At 37.8% G+C, this 20,488-nt stretch overlaps 2 protein-coding genes across 6 annotated transcripts in view; one reads left to right on the top strand and one right to left on the bottom strand.

Annotated features, from left to right (window-relative positions):
• The window catches only part of GPR87 (G protein-coupled receptor 87), a 24,164-nt gene extending 19,229 nt beyond the window's left edge, over positions 1 to 4,935 (top strand). Inside the window, exon 3 of the mRNA XM_017522844.2 lies at positions 3,827 to 4,935. Coding sequence (XP_017378333.1) covers positions 3,827 to 4,869 — 1,043 coding nt within the window. The 3' untranslated portion in view covers positions 4,870 to 4,935. The remainder of the gene's footprint in view (positions 1 to 3,826) is intronic.
• The window catches only part of MED12L (mediator complex subunit 12L), a 363,255-nt gene that overhangs the window by 137,756 nt on the left and 205,011 nt on the right, over positions 1 to 20,488 (bottom strand). The gene's annotated exons all lie outside the window — the stretch shown is intronic.

Raw genomic sequence — 20,488 nt, 5'->3', positions numbered from 1 at the left:
TGCGTGCCTGTAATCCCAGCTACTCAGGAGGCTGAGGCAGGAGAATTGCCTGAATCCAGGAGGCGGAGGTTGCGGTGAGCCGAGATAGCGCCATTGCACTCCAGCCTGGGTAACAAGAGCGAAACTCCATCTCAAAAAAAAATAATAATAAATAAATAAAAATAATTTACTATGGAACTAGTAAATTGAGTTATTATGTCACCTAATTTGTTAATTTAAAAGGAACTGGAGTGAGAGTGGGAGAGGATAACAAAGGAGATTTTACTCTCAATTATCACTGTGTCAAGCCCTGCACTACACAATCCAGGGAATACCACCCTAGTAAACAAGAAGGGATGGAGAAATCATGTTTGATAATATCCAACATTGCATGCACATATTGTGAGAAAATAGCCTTTACACTGCTTCCAATTTTTCTTAAATGAATCACCAAGCTACTATCAATTAAAGAGTTCCCTAACTTGGCAAAGTTCATCACTGGCAGGGAAGAACAACATGAAAAAAACTGCCTGGGTGAAGAAAGTCATTTACTTTTAGTGGTCAACATTCCTGAGCAAAAACATCATATAGAGAAATGCTTCTGAGTACGCTTGTAAGTTTTAGAAATATTTGTGGCAACAATAGAGAAGAGAATAAATGATGGGCATAGCTGGCAAAAAAGAATATGATATAAACTTAATTCTAAAAAGCAAATTAATCACATGAAACTCTCAAAGTTAAATTTTGAGACTTCCAGAGCAACCAGTTGAGCAATGGCTCATCTGCTTCTTAGAAATCATTTTTTGTCTCTACTACTATATTGTTTCACTAAATAACCCATAACAGGCTTTAACCACTGATTTGTTTGAGCTGCGCTGCAAATGTGTAATTTGTGAATAAGGTAATAACCAGACCTAGGCCTTTATCATTGAATTAAGAAGTCCTATAGTCTCAAATGTTAATCCTATACATAAACTAAGGAAGCAAATACCATGAGGTTGCACAGTCAAGAATTTCAACACTGGACTATCTCAAAGCCACAAAACAGTTCAATAACCACTGTGGAAAGAGACCAATCCTACTTGATCTTTCTAATTTACAAATACACATACACACACACACCCCTTTTTTGACATTCTGATTTGAGACTCTCATAATAATTGTTAGGCAAATCATTTTAACTTATAAAGCTTCATTTAATAAGAATGTGTGTTCATATAATTAAACTTTAAAATATTATGATATACTGAACCGATAGGCAATCCCTAAGCAACACTGTGGAGCAGGGGTTCTTGTACTCCACGACAGACATGCACAGCAGATCCCCAGGGAGCCAACACCAGCAGTTGAAATATTCCCTGCCATGTGTGCTGTAGTTCGTGAACTATTCATATTTGTATTTAAAATGATTTTGGAAAGCAATTCATAAGTCATTGTTACAAGGCACAGCCATCACTGCAGGATATGACATGGCTGCTCCTTTTCAGGCTGTGTTCCTCAGCTAGACTCTTTATTCTGATGTAAACTCACAAGTCCTCTCTCTATTTCCCTAAGGGTTCTATCCTAGGTTAGACAAAAGTGGCTGCTAATAGTTTAATTGGGTAAATTAATTCAAACAGACATCTTAACTCAAAGCCACACATCTTAAGAAGCTCCTAATGTCACTGATACTGATTTGGATCTTATGATGCAAAAACAACCAAGACTATAACATACCATTAAATCAAAATAGGCTTGAATGATACTGTACAAGGAAATATTAGAAAAAGTGGCAGCAGTAATATAGATGGCTGCTGAATCAGGCATTTTAACTTGTAAAGCTTAGTAATACTATGGGTCTCATAACAGGCTAGTCCAGATATAAATTACTAGCCTGTGTAAGGATAGTTGGGCCAGGGAAACCAGTTTTTAAAAACACTCATAGCAAGGAATAAAAGGGAAAGAATTAGGAAGAGGACAAGGTTACTTAAGAAGAGCCTGCACTTAGATGTCAAGCAGCAATTCAGAAATCTGTTTATGGATTTTAATCATCAAAACTTTCCTGTTTCTCTCCTCAAAGAAGGGAACTAAAACAGACACTAAACTGCCTGTGTGCAGGGCAGGGAGGGCTTAAATTCATGGTGTTATCACTATAACAAAACCATTCCAAAACATAGTTATAACTATAGTAAATATGAATTAGAGGGAAGTAAAAAATTCAGAAATGACCTTCCTTCTAACCTTACATCCAAAAGGTGAATTTATAAATTAATTCCATTAGTTCAGGTTCTCCAAAAATAATGATGATAAAATGTGCTTAAAGGGTCAAGAGATTTATTGGGGAAAATGGCTACCAAGGCAAATGGGGACAAGCAGAAGGCTGGCACAGCCTTCCAACCACTTGTGGGAGAAAGAAGGAAGAAAGGTTGAGTAGGAACAGTGCGGTTTGAAGAAAGCTCAAAGAAAAGGTTTGAAGACTGGTAAGTACTCCTCCGGCCAAAGTCTTTTGTCAGAGAAACCCCTCTCTTGCAAAAACAGGTATGTCCTGGTATCCCTGCCATGCTCAGTTATAGGCCAGGAGCAGTCCATGGGAAGCATGGCAGTCGCAGGCATCTGGTAGTGGATCCACAGCAGGAGCTGCCTGTCCGTCATGCTCCCCACAGTAGAGACATGAGAGGCTCATTTCCATGGCTGCCACATAAGTCAAATGCTTATAACCCATTTCACTGATTATATGATGCAGTGATATGGTAACTAAAATTCTAAAAAAGGTTTAAAAATTCTTATAATAAATGCAATTGGTACAACCTAGCCTTGTAAACAAGAAAAATATGCCAGGATGCAATTATTTTTAACAAGTTGTCCTCCTTGGCAATAAACTGTAAAATTGCAAAATGTAGTACAAATGAGAAAACAAAATCAGCATTTCTCACTGGACCATATGAAAACATATTTGTGAATATTCTTGACTATACAAATGTATTTTAATCAAAAATTTACTAGATGATGTATAAATATTTATAATAATCAGCAGTAACTTCACACTAGCCTAAAACTTAAATTCTTCTAAGGTGAAAACAAATTTCAGAGAATCAGCAAGTCAGATCTACACCTATCCAGGACTTACTTTGTTCACTTTAGAAGACAGATTTTCTTTTTATTTACAAAAATGCCACGGCATTTTCTTTCCATTCCTATCAATGGTCCCTAAAATATCTTAAAAGTGCTGTAAGAAAGTCATAGGCAAAAAATTCAAAATGACCCACTAGTTTTATACCTTCTTAATTCTCAATGATTAAACGGCTTAAAAATGATCCACTAGTTTTACACCTTCTTAATTCTTAATGATTAAACAGCTTAAGACCTATACCATATCACTGCATCATATAATCAGTGAAATGGGTTATGAGCATTTGATTGATGTGGCAGCCATGGTTGGAGGAGAAGATATATTCAAAGAAAGTGTCAAAGAATACACAGAAACACGTGCTGGCTATTTTATTTACTTGTTATAAAAAATTTCAATTTTCTGTCCACATTTTGTTGATTATATTTGTAATGATATCAAATGTGGAAGTATATGGATAATTTACAATGGTATGTTTATTTTCAAAAGGCTGGCATAGGGAATCAGAAATGGGACTTTTTACTCAAGGGTCCTGATACAAGGGAGGCAGGGTAGTAAGAAGAGGTCACCAATTCTTTGGCCACTCAAAACATTAACAATGTGCTAACTTCGCTCTTTAAATCATTGATAACATCTTTAAGTTCACCTGAAATAACAAAAAGTTGGGTCTGTAAGGGAGCCTAGTGGCCTGTGGGCGCGCTTGCCAAGCACTGAAGTCCCATCTCCCCACTTCTCCTACAGATAACGAGCTGCACGGCCAAGAGAGTCACAATTCAGGCAACAGGAGCGATGGACCAGGAAAGAACACCACCCTTCACAATGAATTTGACACAATTGTCTTGCCGGTGCTTTATCTCATTATATTTGTGGCAAGCATCTTGCTGAACGGTTTAGCAGTGTGGATCTTCTTCCACATTAGGAATAAAACCAGCTTCATATTCTATCTCAAAAACATAGTAGTTGCAGACCTCATAATGACGCTGACATTTCCATTTCGAATAGTCCACGATGCAGGATTTGGACCTTGGTACTTCAAGTTTATTCTCTGCAGATACACTTCAGTTTTGTTTTATGCAAACATGTATACTTCCATTGTGTTCCTTGGGCTGATAAGCATTGATCGCTATCTGAAGGTGGTCAAGCCATTTGGGGACTCTCGGATGTATAGCATAACCTTTACAAAGGTTTTATCTATTTGTGTTTGGGTGATCATGGCTGTTTTGTGTTTGCCAAACATCATCCTAACAAATAGTCAGCCAACAGAGGACAACATCCATGACTGCGTGAAACTTAAAAGTCCTTTGGGGGTCAAATGGCATAAGGCAGTCACCTATGTGAACAGCTGCTTGTTTGTGGCTGTGCTGGTGATTCTAATCGGATGTTACATAGCCATATCCAGGTATATCCACAAATCCAGCAGGCAATTCATAAGTCAGTCAAGCCGAAAGCGAAAACATAACCAGAGCATCAGGGTAGTTGTGGCTGTGTTTTTTACCTGCTTTCTACCATATCACTTGTGCAGAATTCCTTTTACTTTTAGTCACTTAGACAGGCTTTTAGATGAATCTGCACATAAAATCCTCTATTACTGCAAAGAAATGACACTTTTCTTGTCTGCGTGTAATGTGTGCCTGGATCCAATAATTTACTTTTTCATGTGTAGGTCATTTTCAAGAAGGTTGTTCAAAAAATCAAATATCAGAACCAGGAGTGAAAGCATCAGATCACTGCAAAGTGTCAGAAGATCGGAAGTTCGCATATATTATGATTATACTGATGTGTAGGCCTTCTATCGCTGGATGGAATCAGTATGTACAACGTGTAAATAAATGTTTCTTTTCATTATCCTTGTTTGAGCCCCTCAAAAATATGAATTCAAAGAACTAAAATGATATGAAATGGAGTCATAATTTGAAACTAAAGAAAGCATTAAGGCATAGCAAAAAGAGATAAACAGGAGGCAGTGCACAGCTGAATGAAAGGGCTAATGGCTGGAAGTCTGAAGGGCAGAGTGAAAGAGCTGAAAGAGCCACAGCAATGTCCCTGCACTGTGGCCATCCTCCAGGAAAAGGTGCTACTCTGAAGCCACTTTGGCAGAGAATAAAAAGTATAGAAAAGAGAATTCTATCTATCGTTGATGTTGAAGAATAGGGAAAGAAAATACTACTTTCAACACTGTTCATTTACTGCAAATATAACTTAGTAAACATCAGTTACTAAGCCTTCCATCTTTCCGTCTACGAACTAAGATCTTTGGCGATCATCCCCGCATTCTCTTGGTGGGTCTTTTTTTTTTTTTTTCCTTTACTCACCACTATAGAAATGAGGATGGATGCTGTGTGTGTGTGTGTGTGTGTGTGTGTGTGTGTGTGTGTGTGTGTGTGTGTGTAAGTGCTTCAGTTTTAGAACCCTCTGTGTCCAGGTCAGAGCCCACCTTCAGGGCTCCCAAAGCAAGTGGGAATGGGCTTTGGAAATGCTTCTGCCTCCTCTCCCTGCTTCATGCCTTTCCCCCACTCCTGTGATGCTCCTGTGATACTACCTTTCATTCCTTTGGTAAGAGACTATCCTCCAGCAATGTAAATGCCTCCTCGGGGACACATTAACAGAGGAGGATTGAAGGCATGTTTGCTGACTAAAAAAAGATTATTATGGTTAACAGTCAAACATAACGTGAATAAACCGCAAAGTTCTAAGAAGCTCAAATAAGCAAAAATGAGAGCACAAGAATAACAGCTCAACAATGACTATCATTGCAAAGTACAGGAAAAGGACTCAGGGACTACAAAGTATCTTACTCTCAGTGTCTAGTGTGTTACTCTAAGTCAATCAGGCTTGGCAGAGAGGTTAGTGGCAAAGGGGTTAAAAGGATTATCTGAGGACTTCTATCAAAATATCTGTCTCTCCATCAAGATTCCAACTCTATAAATGCAATGGATACCTAAGTGCATAAATTTATATATACCTCACTTCGTCACCTGCATAGCTATCCCTGCCCCCAACTGTGTGTCACTAGCTAGATTAAGATAGTTGTGTTTTAGATCAGCTAATTAAGAAAAGACACTTTGAAAGGCCAATTCCTTTTTCCACTTTCCCCAAAAAGCCATGGGTAAATTACAGCTTCCCTATACAAAAAGGAGGAGAGCAAGCCAGGCCCGCAGTGGCTCATGCCTGTAATCCCAGCACTTTGGGAGGCCAAGGTGGGTGGTTCACCTGAAGTCAGGAGCTGGACACCAGCCTGGCCAACATGGTGAAACCCTGTCTTTACTAAAATACAAAAATTAGCCGAGTGTGGTGGCACACGCCTGTAATCCCAGCTACTTAGAAGGCTGAGGTAGGAGAATCTCTTGAACCCGGGAGGTGGAGGTTGCAGTGAGCCAAGATTGCACCGCTGCACTCCAGCCTGGGCAAAAGAACAAAACTGCATTAAAAAAAAAAAAAAAAAAAATAAAAAAAAAAAAAAAAAAAAAAAAAGGAGGAGCAATATTGTGGCTGGGAAAATACCTTCAGTGCAACATGTCCTATCCTCTCCATCCTCTGTTCCTACCACACCACAGCTCCCAGTCAATAATCTCAAAAATGCTATTATCTGCTTCCCTACTTATATATACTATTAAATGTATGACCGCTTTAACTCAACTGGCTCCATTCAGCTCTGGAGTTCTAGATCAGCTAATTAAGAAAAGGCAGTTTGAAAAGCCAATTCTTTTCTCCATTTTCCCCATAAAGCCACAGGTAAATTACAGCTTCCCTATATAAAAAGGAGGAGCAGACTGGGCACAGTGGCTCACACCTATAATCCAAGTACTTTGGGATTCTCTACCCAATATCTCATTTAATCCTTTCATTCAGACCTTAATTCTAAGAAGTCTTTAAAACATTTAAATCCCACTTTAATGTTTCTAAAATTAGACTGCTATATAGTTAGTGGGCATGATTAATGTGATGGTAGCTTTATTTCTCTTACATGTCATTATCACATCAATGGAATATCTTCAAACATTACCTAAAAACATAGAGAATATTATCATCCCTTTTCAAAAAAAAAAAAAAAGTCATATGACAAAAACCATCAATATCACACTGCTTATATTTCATACTAATTCCCATGCTGTGGCATGAAAAATATTTATGCAGGCTAATCAAGAATGAATCATTTACATGAGCAAAATAACATCAATGGGAATAATATATGAGGCTAGTGTCAGAAGTAACATGGTACTCTATTAATGTTGAAGAAAATAATTATATTTGATTGCTCCTTCAAAACTGGCATTTGGGAATTTTTTTGAAATCCAAAATTTCTTACCTAGGGCTTTTGGATTATATTATTTCCGGATCCTCCCAGGAAGCAATAAATAGTGTATTTATTATTCCTTTTATGCAGAAGAGAAACATATTCAGACACTTTCCAAAAGGAAATTTTCTATTCTTCATAAAACTGACATTCAGAGAAACTGATCTTGTAGAAAATCTTCAATGTGTGTGTTATTGTTATATTCATTAAACCACTTCATAAATATTTTATACTCAATTTGAAATAGTATGATAGTATTTTGTTTCTCAACCAAAGTTTCAAGAGAATGGTGCCTAGGGGAATGTATAAATTTAAATACTTAAGTCAAAATTTGTGTGTGTGTGTGTGTGTGTGTGTGTACACATACAAACAAGAGAATGAATACAGCTTAAACATCAAGAAATTTCATAAACACCATGAGGAAATATGATATACTAGAAAAAAATAAGAAAACAAGGATAAAATAAAGCTTAGGGACCATTTAAATCTTATAAAGATTATCCCCAGACTAAACACCACAAGAAGCCAATTAACAAATCAATAAAATACTAAGCACATGCCATATAAAAAGATATTGTGCTCAGCATGATATATAAAAGAATCTCTGGATACCCCTGAATGACTTCTAAAATGAAATACTTAAGAACAAACATTTTCGATTTTCAACATAATACAAGTATCATAGCAGATGCAGAATTCAGCACACTCCCCAGTCCTCTATCACCATCTAGTGGTAAAATTCACAAAACAGGTGAAGAAAATTCTATTTTTGTCCTATTTATAGCATTTAAATACACAGTAACACAATCTAGCACTTTGTTACAGTTTTCCTTTAAACATCCTTATTAATGCTAATGTATACAGATGTGTATCCTACAGCTGCCTAGTTTAATGTAATATGGAAATTCTTAACAAGAATAATTAATGTCATCAAGGAGTTTTGTTACAGATGTAAAAAAAAAAAACTAAAAAGACTATAAAACATGAATTTCAGAAGAAAATGCTACAAATAATTACTGCTCTTTCTAAATTAACTTTAGAAAAATTTTAGAAATGTATAATTTATAGTTTCAAAAGTATACAAAATCATCACTAGAATTGAACAGGGAGAAAAAACTCAGTGTTAAAAAAGTTTTTCTATCAACTTATTAAGAAACTCATGAAATTCATTTTGAATTAAAATTTTCATTCTGAATAATCTTAGAAGTTTTCTTATAAGCCACAACGATAGGAAATCACCTAAAATTATAAAAATGATAAAACGATATCACCCTGAGAAACACACATCTCTTTTTATCCTTAACTGGAAACTCAAGATACAGAACTAAATTGGACTTCCTTTTATTTCACTTTAGGCAAACATTCTTAATAAAAGTAAACTGGCCTCAGTTTATGCAAACATTCTTAATACAAGTAAACTAGCCAACTTCTCTTTGAATTACGTTTGAGTACAGCTGGGCGCAGTGGCTCACGCCTGTAATTCCAGCACTTTGGGAAGCCAAGGTGGGCAGATCACAAGATCAGGAGTTCGAGACCAGCCTGGTCAACATGGTGAAACTCCATCTCTACTAAAAGAATACAAAAATTAGCTGGGCATGGTGGTGTGCACCTGTAATCCCAGCTTCTCAGGAGACTGAGGCAGAATTGCTTGAACCTGGGAGGCGGAGGCTGCAGTGAGCTAAGATCGAGCCACTACAACCCAGCCTGGTGACAGAGCAAGACTCTGTCTCAAAAATAATAATAATAATAATTATGTTTCAGAATATTCAGAGGTTGTAGTCTGGGCAGACTCCCCAGCAACTCCTAGAATTGACCCATACACCTGCTTTAATCAGCCTATGAACAAGAATCTACAAATAGATACCAGATTCCCCAGAGTCTCCAAGTCTATGTGTAAGTTTAAATATTACATTTCCAACATTCTGGATATATTTACATAAATACATATGCAGACAAACACATAGCATGTATAACTGGGGCTAACGAGTTTAGCCTAAAGAATGTAAATCAGCCCCTTAACCTATGATAGCTTTTAAACAGTCTTAAGAAACTGTATCCAATGCTTAAGAGGGTTACTGCTAGCCTAAAGCAAAATATCTTTTATAACACAGAAAGCTGTCTGTAAGTTACCCAACAATGAATTACCTCTACATATTTTTCAAAAAGCCTGAACCATACCATGTCTTTGAATAGTTCCTGACTTCGTCTCAGAATATAACTTATAATACAGAGTGAGTATCTTTTTCTATGCCTTACAGAATTGTCATGTTCCTTTGTAAGTTTGAATCAACTTCCAAAATTTTATCCTTTGTGCTTTCAATGTCATGAAATATTTCAAGAATTCCTTAATTGTAAAGTTTCTTGTAAGCATCACTTTCTCTAGGACATCTGATCCATTCATTGCAGATATTAACAACTTTGCCTTCACTAAGTTCATCTAACAGCATATTATAGAGATTTAACCTTCCTCTGGTTAACTATTTCTTTTGTAATTCCATATGCCTGTGATTCAAATTTCAATTCCTTATTATCACTTGTCATCTCTCTCCGAAACTTTCATTTTTGTTGGCATACTCTCTTTCAAATATCACTGTTTGTAAAATGTCATGAGGTTTATTACTGGCAAACAAGGAGGCAACATTACACACTTTGCTGAGTGTGCTCGAACTGAATAACAGATGTGCAGTGACCAATCACCAACAGACTTTGAAAGAAGTGAGATGATTGGCCACTCCTGTATGTTATTTACATGTTGATCTGTGAACTGGAGAGCTAGCAATTAAGTTTGTACTATATGAAACTACTTAGAGTTAATATACTGTGGTAACTAAAATTTGGACTGTTGTAGGGAGACTGATGTTATTGAACTAAATCATAATGACTCAAATATATGTCAGAATTGTGAAATCAAGGACCGCCTGCCTATAAGTGTATATGTAACCATAATCATAATTCAAAGGGAAAACAGAGAGAAAAATTTATAATGACATGTAATATGTAAATGCTTAAGCACAGCTATTTGAAATAATGTCATTCATTCAACATGAAGTGCTCAGATGATTGGATCTATATATTTAATTATGTGGATTTAACAAACACAAATATTTGTGACCAAAATGCAACTTACATTATTACTATTATTGATAGGGCTTTCCTAAATAAATAATTCTTAACAAGATTCCAAATAGAATATTTAGTAGATAGTAGCTAAATTCTTGGAAAAATTTGGCTGATGTATATCAAACTAGACAAAATTTGTTTATATGTAAATAGACTTAAATTTTAAGCTCAGATATTGATGAACAAGCTTTTCACCCATGGGAAAGTTAATAGGTCACTCCCATAAGCAGCACAGGACAGCTCTTCACTGTGTAAGAATTGTGTCTCATACTTTGCTTGCTATCAAGCATTCATGGCCCCAGCCACTTAACATAGGGACAACAAAAAATTACACTGAAATTGACAAATAATCTCTGGGGTAGTAATGCCTACATTGAGAACATGGATTTGGATTCCTGAGCCATCTGTGGACAGAGAGAAAAATATGACCAAGGTTTCAAGCAATATAGAAACCCAGACCTCTAGATACCAGTAGGTACCAACCAAATTTGGGAAGGGATACAGTATTAATAAATAAATGGCAAATACAGGGTAAACTTTTCCATGGCCACTTCTATTAATCACAAAAATGGTAAAAAGAAAGCAATGATTTCTATAAAGTTTATTAAAAAGTTTCAATAGATGCCTGCTTTGAAGTTTTCTACAAATGCTATTTCAAAGACAACCATATATATTTCCCACAGAAACCCCTAAAGTGGCAAGTTAAAAATAGTGATATAATGATCAACTCTTACATAGTGCTCATCAGTCACTGTCTACATGCTTTACTTTTAATAAAAATGTCCTATAACAGATGAAGAAACTGAGGCACACCTAGCTAGGAAGTGAAGTGATGATGGCAGGTTTTGAAGCTGAGGGATCTGACTACAAAGTCCATGCTGTCACCAAGACTGCAATACTTTCTGTCTCCACCCCATTCAAGAAGGCCCCTTAGCCCTGAACTCATTTAACAATATTATCATATAGCCAGGTCCCTGAACTGAAAGTCTGAGTGCCCTCTTTTCCTCATTCCCATTGACAGTCTTCTACCAAATCCTGCCACTCCACCCCCAGAAAAAGACAAGCCAGGTATCTGCCCTGCCTGGCCTGGTACCCACTGCAGCTCAGCCCCAATGGGAGTAGGTCTGGTCTCATGGATGAGAAAGGATTTGGGAGGTGGGAAGACCTGGATCCCCCCTCTTACTGTGTGCCATGCTGAGGAAGAAAAAAAAAAAAAAAACCAACTGTCATGATTTTACACTGATGGCAATACTACTTGAGGCCTTGACTTTTCTGCTCCTTCCCAGTCTTTTACATACTCTTTTCTAGAACTTTTAACACTGAATGATTATTTTCTAATAACATTAGAAAATAATAACTAATAAAAATATAACTAAAAATAAAAAAATAACTAATGTTTATTGAGCACTCCCTACATACCAGGCATTGTTTTCAGCACCCAACCTGTATTAACAGATTTAATCTCCAAAACAAACCCATAAGGCCCATAAGGAAGTACCAGCATTGCCCCTAATTAGAGATGAAAAAGTAACTTTCTAAGGCTAGGGTTGAAGCTAGGAAGCCTTCTCAACTAAAGCCTGAAAAAACTGCTTAATAAACATAACAGATCATATAAAACTAAGACAACATTATTTTGAGCCAGTCAATCAACCATACACTTTTGATCATTTTATTCCCTTATAATTATAAATTAGAATGGTTCATGTAATTCATTGTCAAAACTGGGACACTTTTGTGAAAGAAAGTGTTACTCATGCAGCTGGCACAGCAGGTTTCAACTTGGACTATGTGAGCAAACAAGAATATATGTCCCTATGTTAGCAATACATATGAAAATATATGTCTATGTTAGGATAGCATAACCTAGTAAAACAAGCAGCTGAAAATAAGGAAAAAGAACTCCATGAATCCAGCCATCTCATCAATGAGAAGCTCCCCCTCCTGTGAAGCTTCTTCCATGGAGCTAACACAAACCGTGAACCCCTGGATGCTGAATTAGCAGCTATTCAACAAAAGCCTCTCATGGATGCTTTCTAGGAGCATGGAGAACGGTTTTCTGAGTTAGTGCCTGTTGCTTGCAGTTTTGCTTACCACCACAAGAAGGAACACAGCCCACCCAAGTCGAGTATTTGCTTGCTTTTGCTTCCAGAAGGAATACAACATCTAAATTCTAGTTTGTACTTCTTCTCTCCTCCAAAGCAAAACTATCACAAATCTTTCTTAATACTATTGACTGGTAAGTACAGAATTTATGCTCTGTACTGATTTCAAGAGATCTTTACAGACACCACAAGAAGGAACATAGCCTAGCCAATTGAATATTTGCTTGCTTTTGCTTCCAGAAAGAATAATCTAAATTCTAATTTATATTTTTTCTCTCCTCCAAAGCAAAACTATCACAAGTCTTTCTTAATACTATTGACTGGCAGGTACAAAAATTTATGTTTTGTATAGATTTCAAGAGATCTTTAGAGACAGACACTACATTTGCCTTTCTAAGAAACTGGCCTCTCTGCAGACCACAACTCAATGAAAAGCTGATCAGGAGGTAGAGCCATGTGAGGGCACAGTATACTCTAACTACAACAGCGGGAACACAGGAAGTCTGTGATTCTCCTGAGAGAGACTGCTGATTGTAAAGCCCAGTCATGTGGAAGGTGGGCTCTGAGTAAATCCTCCTACCATAATTAAGTGACAAAAGTGTAACCACACACCGTCATACAACTCACTTCTTAGTTCATTCCTGCTGCTGTAACAAAATACTTTAAACTGGGTAATTTATGAACAACAGAAATGTGTTGTTCACAGACCTGAAAGATGGGAATTCCAAGGTCAACGAGCCAATGAATTCCGTGAGGTGAGGGCCTGTTCCTCATGGAACAGTGTCCTTACATGGTGGAAGGTGAGCTTTTATGAAAGCACTGGTCCCATTCACAGGGCTCCACCTTCAGGGCCTAGTCACCTCCCAAAGGCCCCACCTCTTAATACCAACACACTGGGGATGAGATTTCAACATATTTATTTATTATTTCAATAGGTTTTTGAGGAACAGGTGGTGTTTGGTTACATGGATAAGTTCTTTAGTGGTGACTTTTGAGATTTTGGTACACCCATTACCTGAGCAGTGTACCATGTACTCAATGTGTAGTCTTTTTTTGGATAAAGAGTCTTGCTCTGTCACCCAGGCTGGAGTGCAACGGCACGATCTCAATTCACTGCAACCTCCCCCTCCCAAGTTCAAATGATTCCCCTGTCTCAGCCTCCTGAGTAGCTGGGACTACAGATCTGTGCCACAGTATCTGGCTAAATTTTGTATTTTAGTAGAGATGGGGTTCACCATGTTGGCCAGGACGGGCTCGATCTCCTGACCTCATTATCTGCCCGCCTCAGTCTCCCAAAGTGCTGGGATTACACGTGTGAGCCACGCCCCCCAATGTGTAGTCAGTCTTTTATCCCTCGCTACCCTCCCATCCTTCCCCCGAGTCCCCAAAGTCCACTGTATTATTCTCATGCCTTTGCATCCTCATAGATAAGCTTCCACTTATAAGTGAGAATCTATGATGCTTGGTTTTCCATCCCTGAGTTACTTCATTTAGAATAATGATCTCCAGCTCCATCAAGTTTACTGCAAATGCCATTATTTCATGTCTTTTTATCAACACATAAATACTGGAGGGACACAAACATTCAGACCATAGCACTGCCTCATGACCACCGAGAATCACACAAGGGTAATGCTGTTCCTTAAATGGCCCATTCAAAGACTAAATATAAAAATTTGGCCTGATTCTTCATTCTGATTAACTTGTCCATACAGAAAAGCATAAGACTATTGTGCTCAAATTATTAATTATGAAGATATGCAGATCTCTACAGCATTAATTGTCTAAAACCACAATTCTAGTCAGGCCACCAAGGAAATTAAATTACCAAGATAATCACACAACCCTCACAGAACCCAGAATTAAAAACAAGCGTGCTTAGTTAATAATCGTTTGCTGAGCAGAGATAACTGCTCTACATAATTTCAGGTGTGGCTTATTCTTTGGGTGGAAAAAAACAAACTCTACCTGTGATCAACCACAGCACTTTCTTTGACTTCAATTAACTCTCAGTCAAGTTCCCTGAAAAGTCAGTATCACATATCTTTCCTTAAACCTGCTAAGCCCATCCTCCCACACATTATGTCAGATGAACAAGCAGCATTCTTTATCAGAACAACTGTGGGAAAGTTTATCTGATACAAACAAAGTATGTCCTTACATTCACAAGTTTCACTCCAGCTCTCTCAGTGACTTCCCAAGGCCTGTTTCCTAACTTGTTCTATCACTGTACTGAAAAGCCGAGCAGTTAGGGTGCTGAGTAAACTGTCTGATAAAGCAGATGTCATCCTCTTAGTTACCTGTCCTAAGTTGAATCATTATGCATGCCAGGGGTTCAGACACCCACAAAAGGGGCTCAAAAGTGTACAAGTGATTAGATGATTTAATACACTTGGGGTATTACTTAAAATATTCACAGTCATTGTTTTCAGATAATTTCCATTCTCTCATTTATCTTTACTTGCAGAACCAGAGCACAGAGTTGAGGAATATTCTCTGTCTTCCCCATATTTTGATAACAGATACTCAATTAACAAATACTTCCGATTACCTACTATGGTACTGAATACCATGAGTACAAAACAAAGCCAGCAAGGACAGCTAGGCATGATACAGAAACATGGGCTGCATCAGACGAATAATGACAATACTGAGATATTAGGGACATGTCCAAAGACATGGTGAGTCTTGCAAGCAAATGGGAGCAAAAGGGAAATAATGAGAAATGACACATTTCTGAGATCTGAAGTAGTAAAAGAAAATGCTTTCTTCTGCTTCCTCAGCATCTTTCCAAACAAAAAATACCGAAAAGAGAAAACACACATATACAATTTTTTGTTTTTGTAACAAAGTTCTAAATTCTGATTCTTTGCTAGTATCAACTGAGATTCAGTCCGTTTGATTTTCAAGATTTAAACCCAATCTAATGCTAGCAATACAGAAAATCTGTTTGCACACTTCAATTAATTGGGATTAATCAACCATGACTCAAGGTTAGCACCCATACCAAAGTGAGGTTTTGTGAAGTGCCCATAAAACATGTACAAATTGCAGCTTTGTTTTCTGAACTGTTACTTCTTTCAATCTACCAGAAGAGGGTGGTATTGTACCAGACATTTGTTTCTCCCTTGTAATTCTCAGATGAAGGCAAATACACAATTGCCAATGAAGTCCCATGCCCTGTCACTCATTGATAGAGGGTTAACAAGAAGGCATTATTTTATAATGCAGTGACTTATATCACATTTTAATGATATAATTTCTGCCCCCCTTTCTCCACTGCTCTAAATCAACAAGCTGGCAAAACTGAATGCTTCACACAGAGAAACATAAAAAGCCATGTCTGCATTCAACGTTTTCCTATCAGATTACATTTTTCAAAAACACCTTTTCAATTATTTTAATACAAAGCTCAAAAACTTTATTATGAAGTCCTGAACGTGGCATTTCTGATCCCCCACATTACACGCGGCTCCATGAAGTCCTGAACATGACATTTCAGATCCCCCACATTACACGCTGCTCCACCTTCACTGGCTTTCCTAACATTAAGCCTCGGCTCACATCATTCTTTTATTTATTTATTTATGTTTAATTTTGAAATGGACATTTATTATTTAAATAAAAATAGTGCAATCATTATATAAAAATACCAAAGCTTAGCTGACTTTAAGCACTGCACTTGCAATTATCGTTTTAAATACCAGTGTGACTGTGGAGGGGAAGGCTGTTTCTGCAGCCACAGCTTACACGCTGCCATGGAAACATCTGGGCTGCAGAGGTTAACAGTGAAGCTTGTCAAAAAAATCAACTTTGGCATGGGGAAATGACAGTGAGTGGAACATAATTTTGACCATGGAGAAATGTCCATTAAGCAAAGCATGTGTAAAACTATCATCAGAGAGAGAAAAAAAAAGTATGAGTCTCCTCTCTGTAACCATCCTTAATCAGACAGATAGCAATGGACTCCCAATTGGGTTAGAGAGAGAAGGGCCTGTTTACTTCACCTCTTCCATTGTCTTTGTTTATGGTTTAGTCTTTGTTTCTAACATATGTACTGTGTTTGTTAATCGTTAAAAATATACATTGAAAATAGATTTTCTCAAGCAAGTTAATTTAGCTGTACATTCAATCAAATTTGAAATTAAAGTATATTTATCCTTCAGGGTAGATTCCTCTGAAAATCATCTCCAGACTTTGGCAAGAGTAGCGTGACTGCAAGACCGGGAGAATAATGAGACAGGGAGGAAGGTGGGGCGAGGAAAGACCAGTGAATTAGGTACCTGTGGACCTGGGTTTGACTTCTACTTCTGTCCCTTATTAATTTGTGATCCTGAGCAACAAAGAAGGTACAGAGGCTATCATAGTATCTCCACTGCTTAGCACAGGGCTTTTTACTTAATTGCATCTCAATAAATATCAGGTATCTCTAAGAGTGACTGAATGAAAGCTATATTAATTTGCATTGTGGCCACACCATCCTTTGTAATGGAACAGACATCATCCTCTTCTCAGTCACAGCTAATGGAGCTAAGTTAGGAGGTCTTCCCTAGATAAGACTTTCTGTCTATAAAAAGGAAGTGGAAACTTTCAAGGAGAATTAAATTCCAGAATAATAACTGCCATAATCTATAGCACATTCTAACTCACAAAGCAAGTACTTCATAGTACTTTTACTCTTTTTTGTTTCCTATGTTATAGGAGAAACATCATTCTTTTAATGCAGTACTAAGTTGACTTTCACCCCTGTTCTACAAGTAAAAGAGCCATCCAGCAAGAAGCATTTTGGATGCCAGTTCAGGGATCCCATAGAGGACAATTTCCAAACACACTTCCTTTAAGTATCCTTGTACATTGTGCTTTCATAAAATGTTTACGCTGGGCTTTACCAAAATCCTCTGTACTCTTATCCCAATATCTTTCTCAACATCGAGTGGAGTCCTTTTAGCAGCCATACCCCCCAACACATACAAAACACACACACAATTATAAATCACTTGCCGGCCAAAAAAAAAAAAAAAACAAACCTAAATTATGTAACCCAGCAAATACCTGCTATGGTTAAAATAAATTCATTGAAAATGTTCGTATTTATCTGAAAATCCATCAATAGGTACCGATTAAATAAATTATGGAATACTACAAAGCTACAAAAAAGAATAAGGCTCACATGAACAAGTCTCCAAGACAGCCAGTGGTGGTGAGGCCAGGTGCTCTGATGTCTTACTCACTGTGCTCAATAAAGCAACTGGGGGAAAGGTTGGGGAGGGCAGTAACGAAAAAGTTGTCTCGGTACTTACTTTAAGGAAAAACTATTTCAAAAGACATAATAGTAAGAATTATGCATATTTGAGTTCTGGGGTAAGGAGCAAAATAGGACATTTATGGAATTGAGATGTAAGCCAGCCAGCTATTTATGGGCAGTTGATGACAGGCTGGATAGAAACTGACTGGAAACATATTTGGGGACATATTTGGGGATTATGTGTGTTAAACTCACTCTATTTGTAGTATGAATACACAAGGGATGTTTTTATATAACTAGTCCTATTACTAATAAGGCAGAGTCCTGCCTGGAATTGGTACTGAAGAATGTGTGAGCACATAGGATGGGCTAGGGGTGTTTGTCATATCAGAGGTATGTTGAGGGCTTTGAGAAAAAGATTAGTCTGGAGGAAATCCACAGTACTTTAAGTATTCCACAAAAGAAATGGGGAACTCAGAACTATTTCACATAAATCAAAACACCACAGATAAAAGGAAAATATTGACTATTTTAGATTTTGTTTTCTAAAAGATTCTTGCACACAAGGACCAGGACCTCTATTGTTTTAATTATAATGTTGTTATGAGCTATGTTGTTTTATGCCTGGTGTCTAGTGTTGAAGAGTCAAGCTGTCTGTGTTGCTAAAAGTCATAAAGAAATATCTAACTTTAAAAACATGTCAAAATATAATAAATATTGTTTGTCAGGCTAAAATATTTTTTCAAACATTAATACTTGCTTCCAATTCTAATAAAATGTGAATAAGCTAAACTTTTATTTAAGCATCTCCACAAAATATCCAGCACAACCTAAAGACTACTAAGTCTAGTCCTGTCACTTTCAGGCTTAGAAAACCCTTAGTTAAATTTTCTGAGGCTCTGTTTTCTCACCTGTAAAAAAAAGAATAGTTACTTCTCTAAGGATTCTATGTGTTTTGGCTGTGAAAGGATCTAGTAAGGAGAGAGGACGCTTCAATCAAGTGTATGAGTATGTGCAGCTGGGACTTGATCCAATCTTTGCAGATGAACAGAAAAGTGTCCAGCTGTCTGCCCCCTCCCCACCCCTCAGCGTCAATCACAGGAACTTGGGAGGCGGAGGTTGCACCACTGTACTGCAACCTGGGCAACAAGAATGAAACTCTGTCTCAAAAAAAACCAAACAAACAAAAGCACAGTACCAGTGCACAGTATCCAGGCTCTGCCAGGGTTTAAATCCCAGCCCCAGAGTCCATGAGACCTGATGTAACACCTCCATGCCTCAGTTTCCTTGTCTATCAAGAAAAAGGTGGGGAAGAGGAAGCAGACAAACCTATAGCACTCATGGGGCCATTGGAGTACTCAAGTTAAAACACACAGTGTTCAGAGCTCACATGCAAATCAGCATTGAATGTTCTGAAGACACTGGCTTATCCCTAGGATGAGGCCCACGGCTCTGGCAAGCTTCCGGACACAGACGGCCCCCTTTAGCTCTCCACTTCTCCATAATCCCTTTACTCCCAAGCATCTTACATAGAATCCACCCCATTTGTACCACCTGCCATTAGGGGACCACCGGTAGGGCTAACCTTTTGGCCTTGGACTTTGCAATTCCTGGCATTAAAAGGAAAGCAAGCAGCTCCAGTCAAAGAAATCGCAATGTTCTCCCCAGTCATACTCAATAACAGGTATGTGGAACATCCCACAGGGAAGTCAAGAAGCACAAAAGAGACCTGGAACAATTAATGGGTGTTTTTGAGGCTGTCAGAGTAAACAGCAACTCCTGCAATAAATCAGGAAAGTTTTGAGAGTTGCAGCTTAGATACTGTTCATGCCAAATCATCCATTTAATCAGCAAAATGTTTACAGCTGGAGGACTCTACAATGCACCCTGGTAATAACCAGACTCTACCGGCTCCCCCTCATTTCCACTTGTCCTTAAGTTTATTTACCCACCAGAACTCACTGCAGCTGAAGCTAACAAGTCTCTCTGTGCACATCAGTACTATTAGTCCCTCAATCAAAGCATGAGCGAGGACTATTGGGACCCTCTGGAGATCTGAAGAAGAGTCCCTCTGTCAGGGAGAAATGGGGAACTTCTCTAAACAAGCTCTGTGTCTCACTGGTCTTTGCCAAGGATCAATAGTGACTAGTCAGTTTGTGAGACAGAAAATAAGAAAATACTCTTCATGAAGGAAATAACGTTTTGGGTATGCGTTAGTCCCTACTCCATCTCCAATGTCCAGAACACTGCCTCCTATATAGCAAGTACATATCAAACAACTAGAATAGTAGCTGGTAGGCCATAAGCCAGTGATAACTATTACAACTGTAAACGTATCATTACGTTTTTAAGGCAAGCTGAACTTTACAAGTTGTTACCCATAGTTTGCAATCGAACAGCCTAAGTAAACACACTTAAAATGCAGAGCCTTATAAAGTAAGCTTTTCAGCCCCTTGTTTTCTTTCTTTCTGGTTCAGGGTTACAAACTTTGAAGAGGACTTCCAAGTCTAATGGCAGTAATTGTCACTGGGAAAGACAGTGGCGCACTGCAGGACATCACCAATTACATTACAGAGCCTGAAAGGAAGTCAAAATATGAAGACTTTCAAAATAGTAACACAGACAGCACCAACAGCAAAATG

The sequence above is a fragment of the Cebus imitator genome, unplaced genomic scaffold, assembly GCF_001604975.1.
Source record: "Cebus imitator isolate Cc_AM_T3 unplaced genomic scaffold, Cebus_imitator-1.0 Scaffold25, whole genome shotgun sequence".
NCBI classification, from domain to species: Eukaryota; Metazoa; Chordata; class Mammalia; order Primates; family Cebidae; genus Cebus; species Cebus imitator.
The sequence above is the reverse complement of the archived record's forward strand: the minus strand, read 5'-3'. Positions and strand labels throughout refer to the sequence as shown.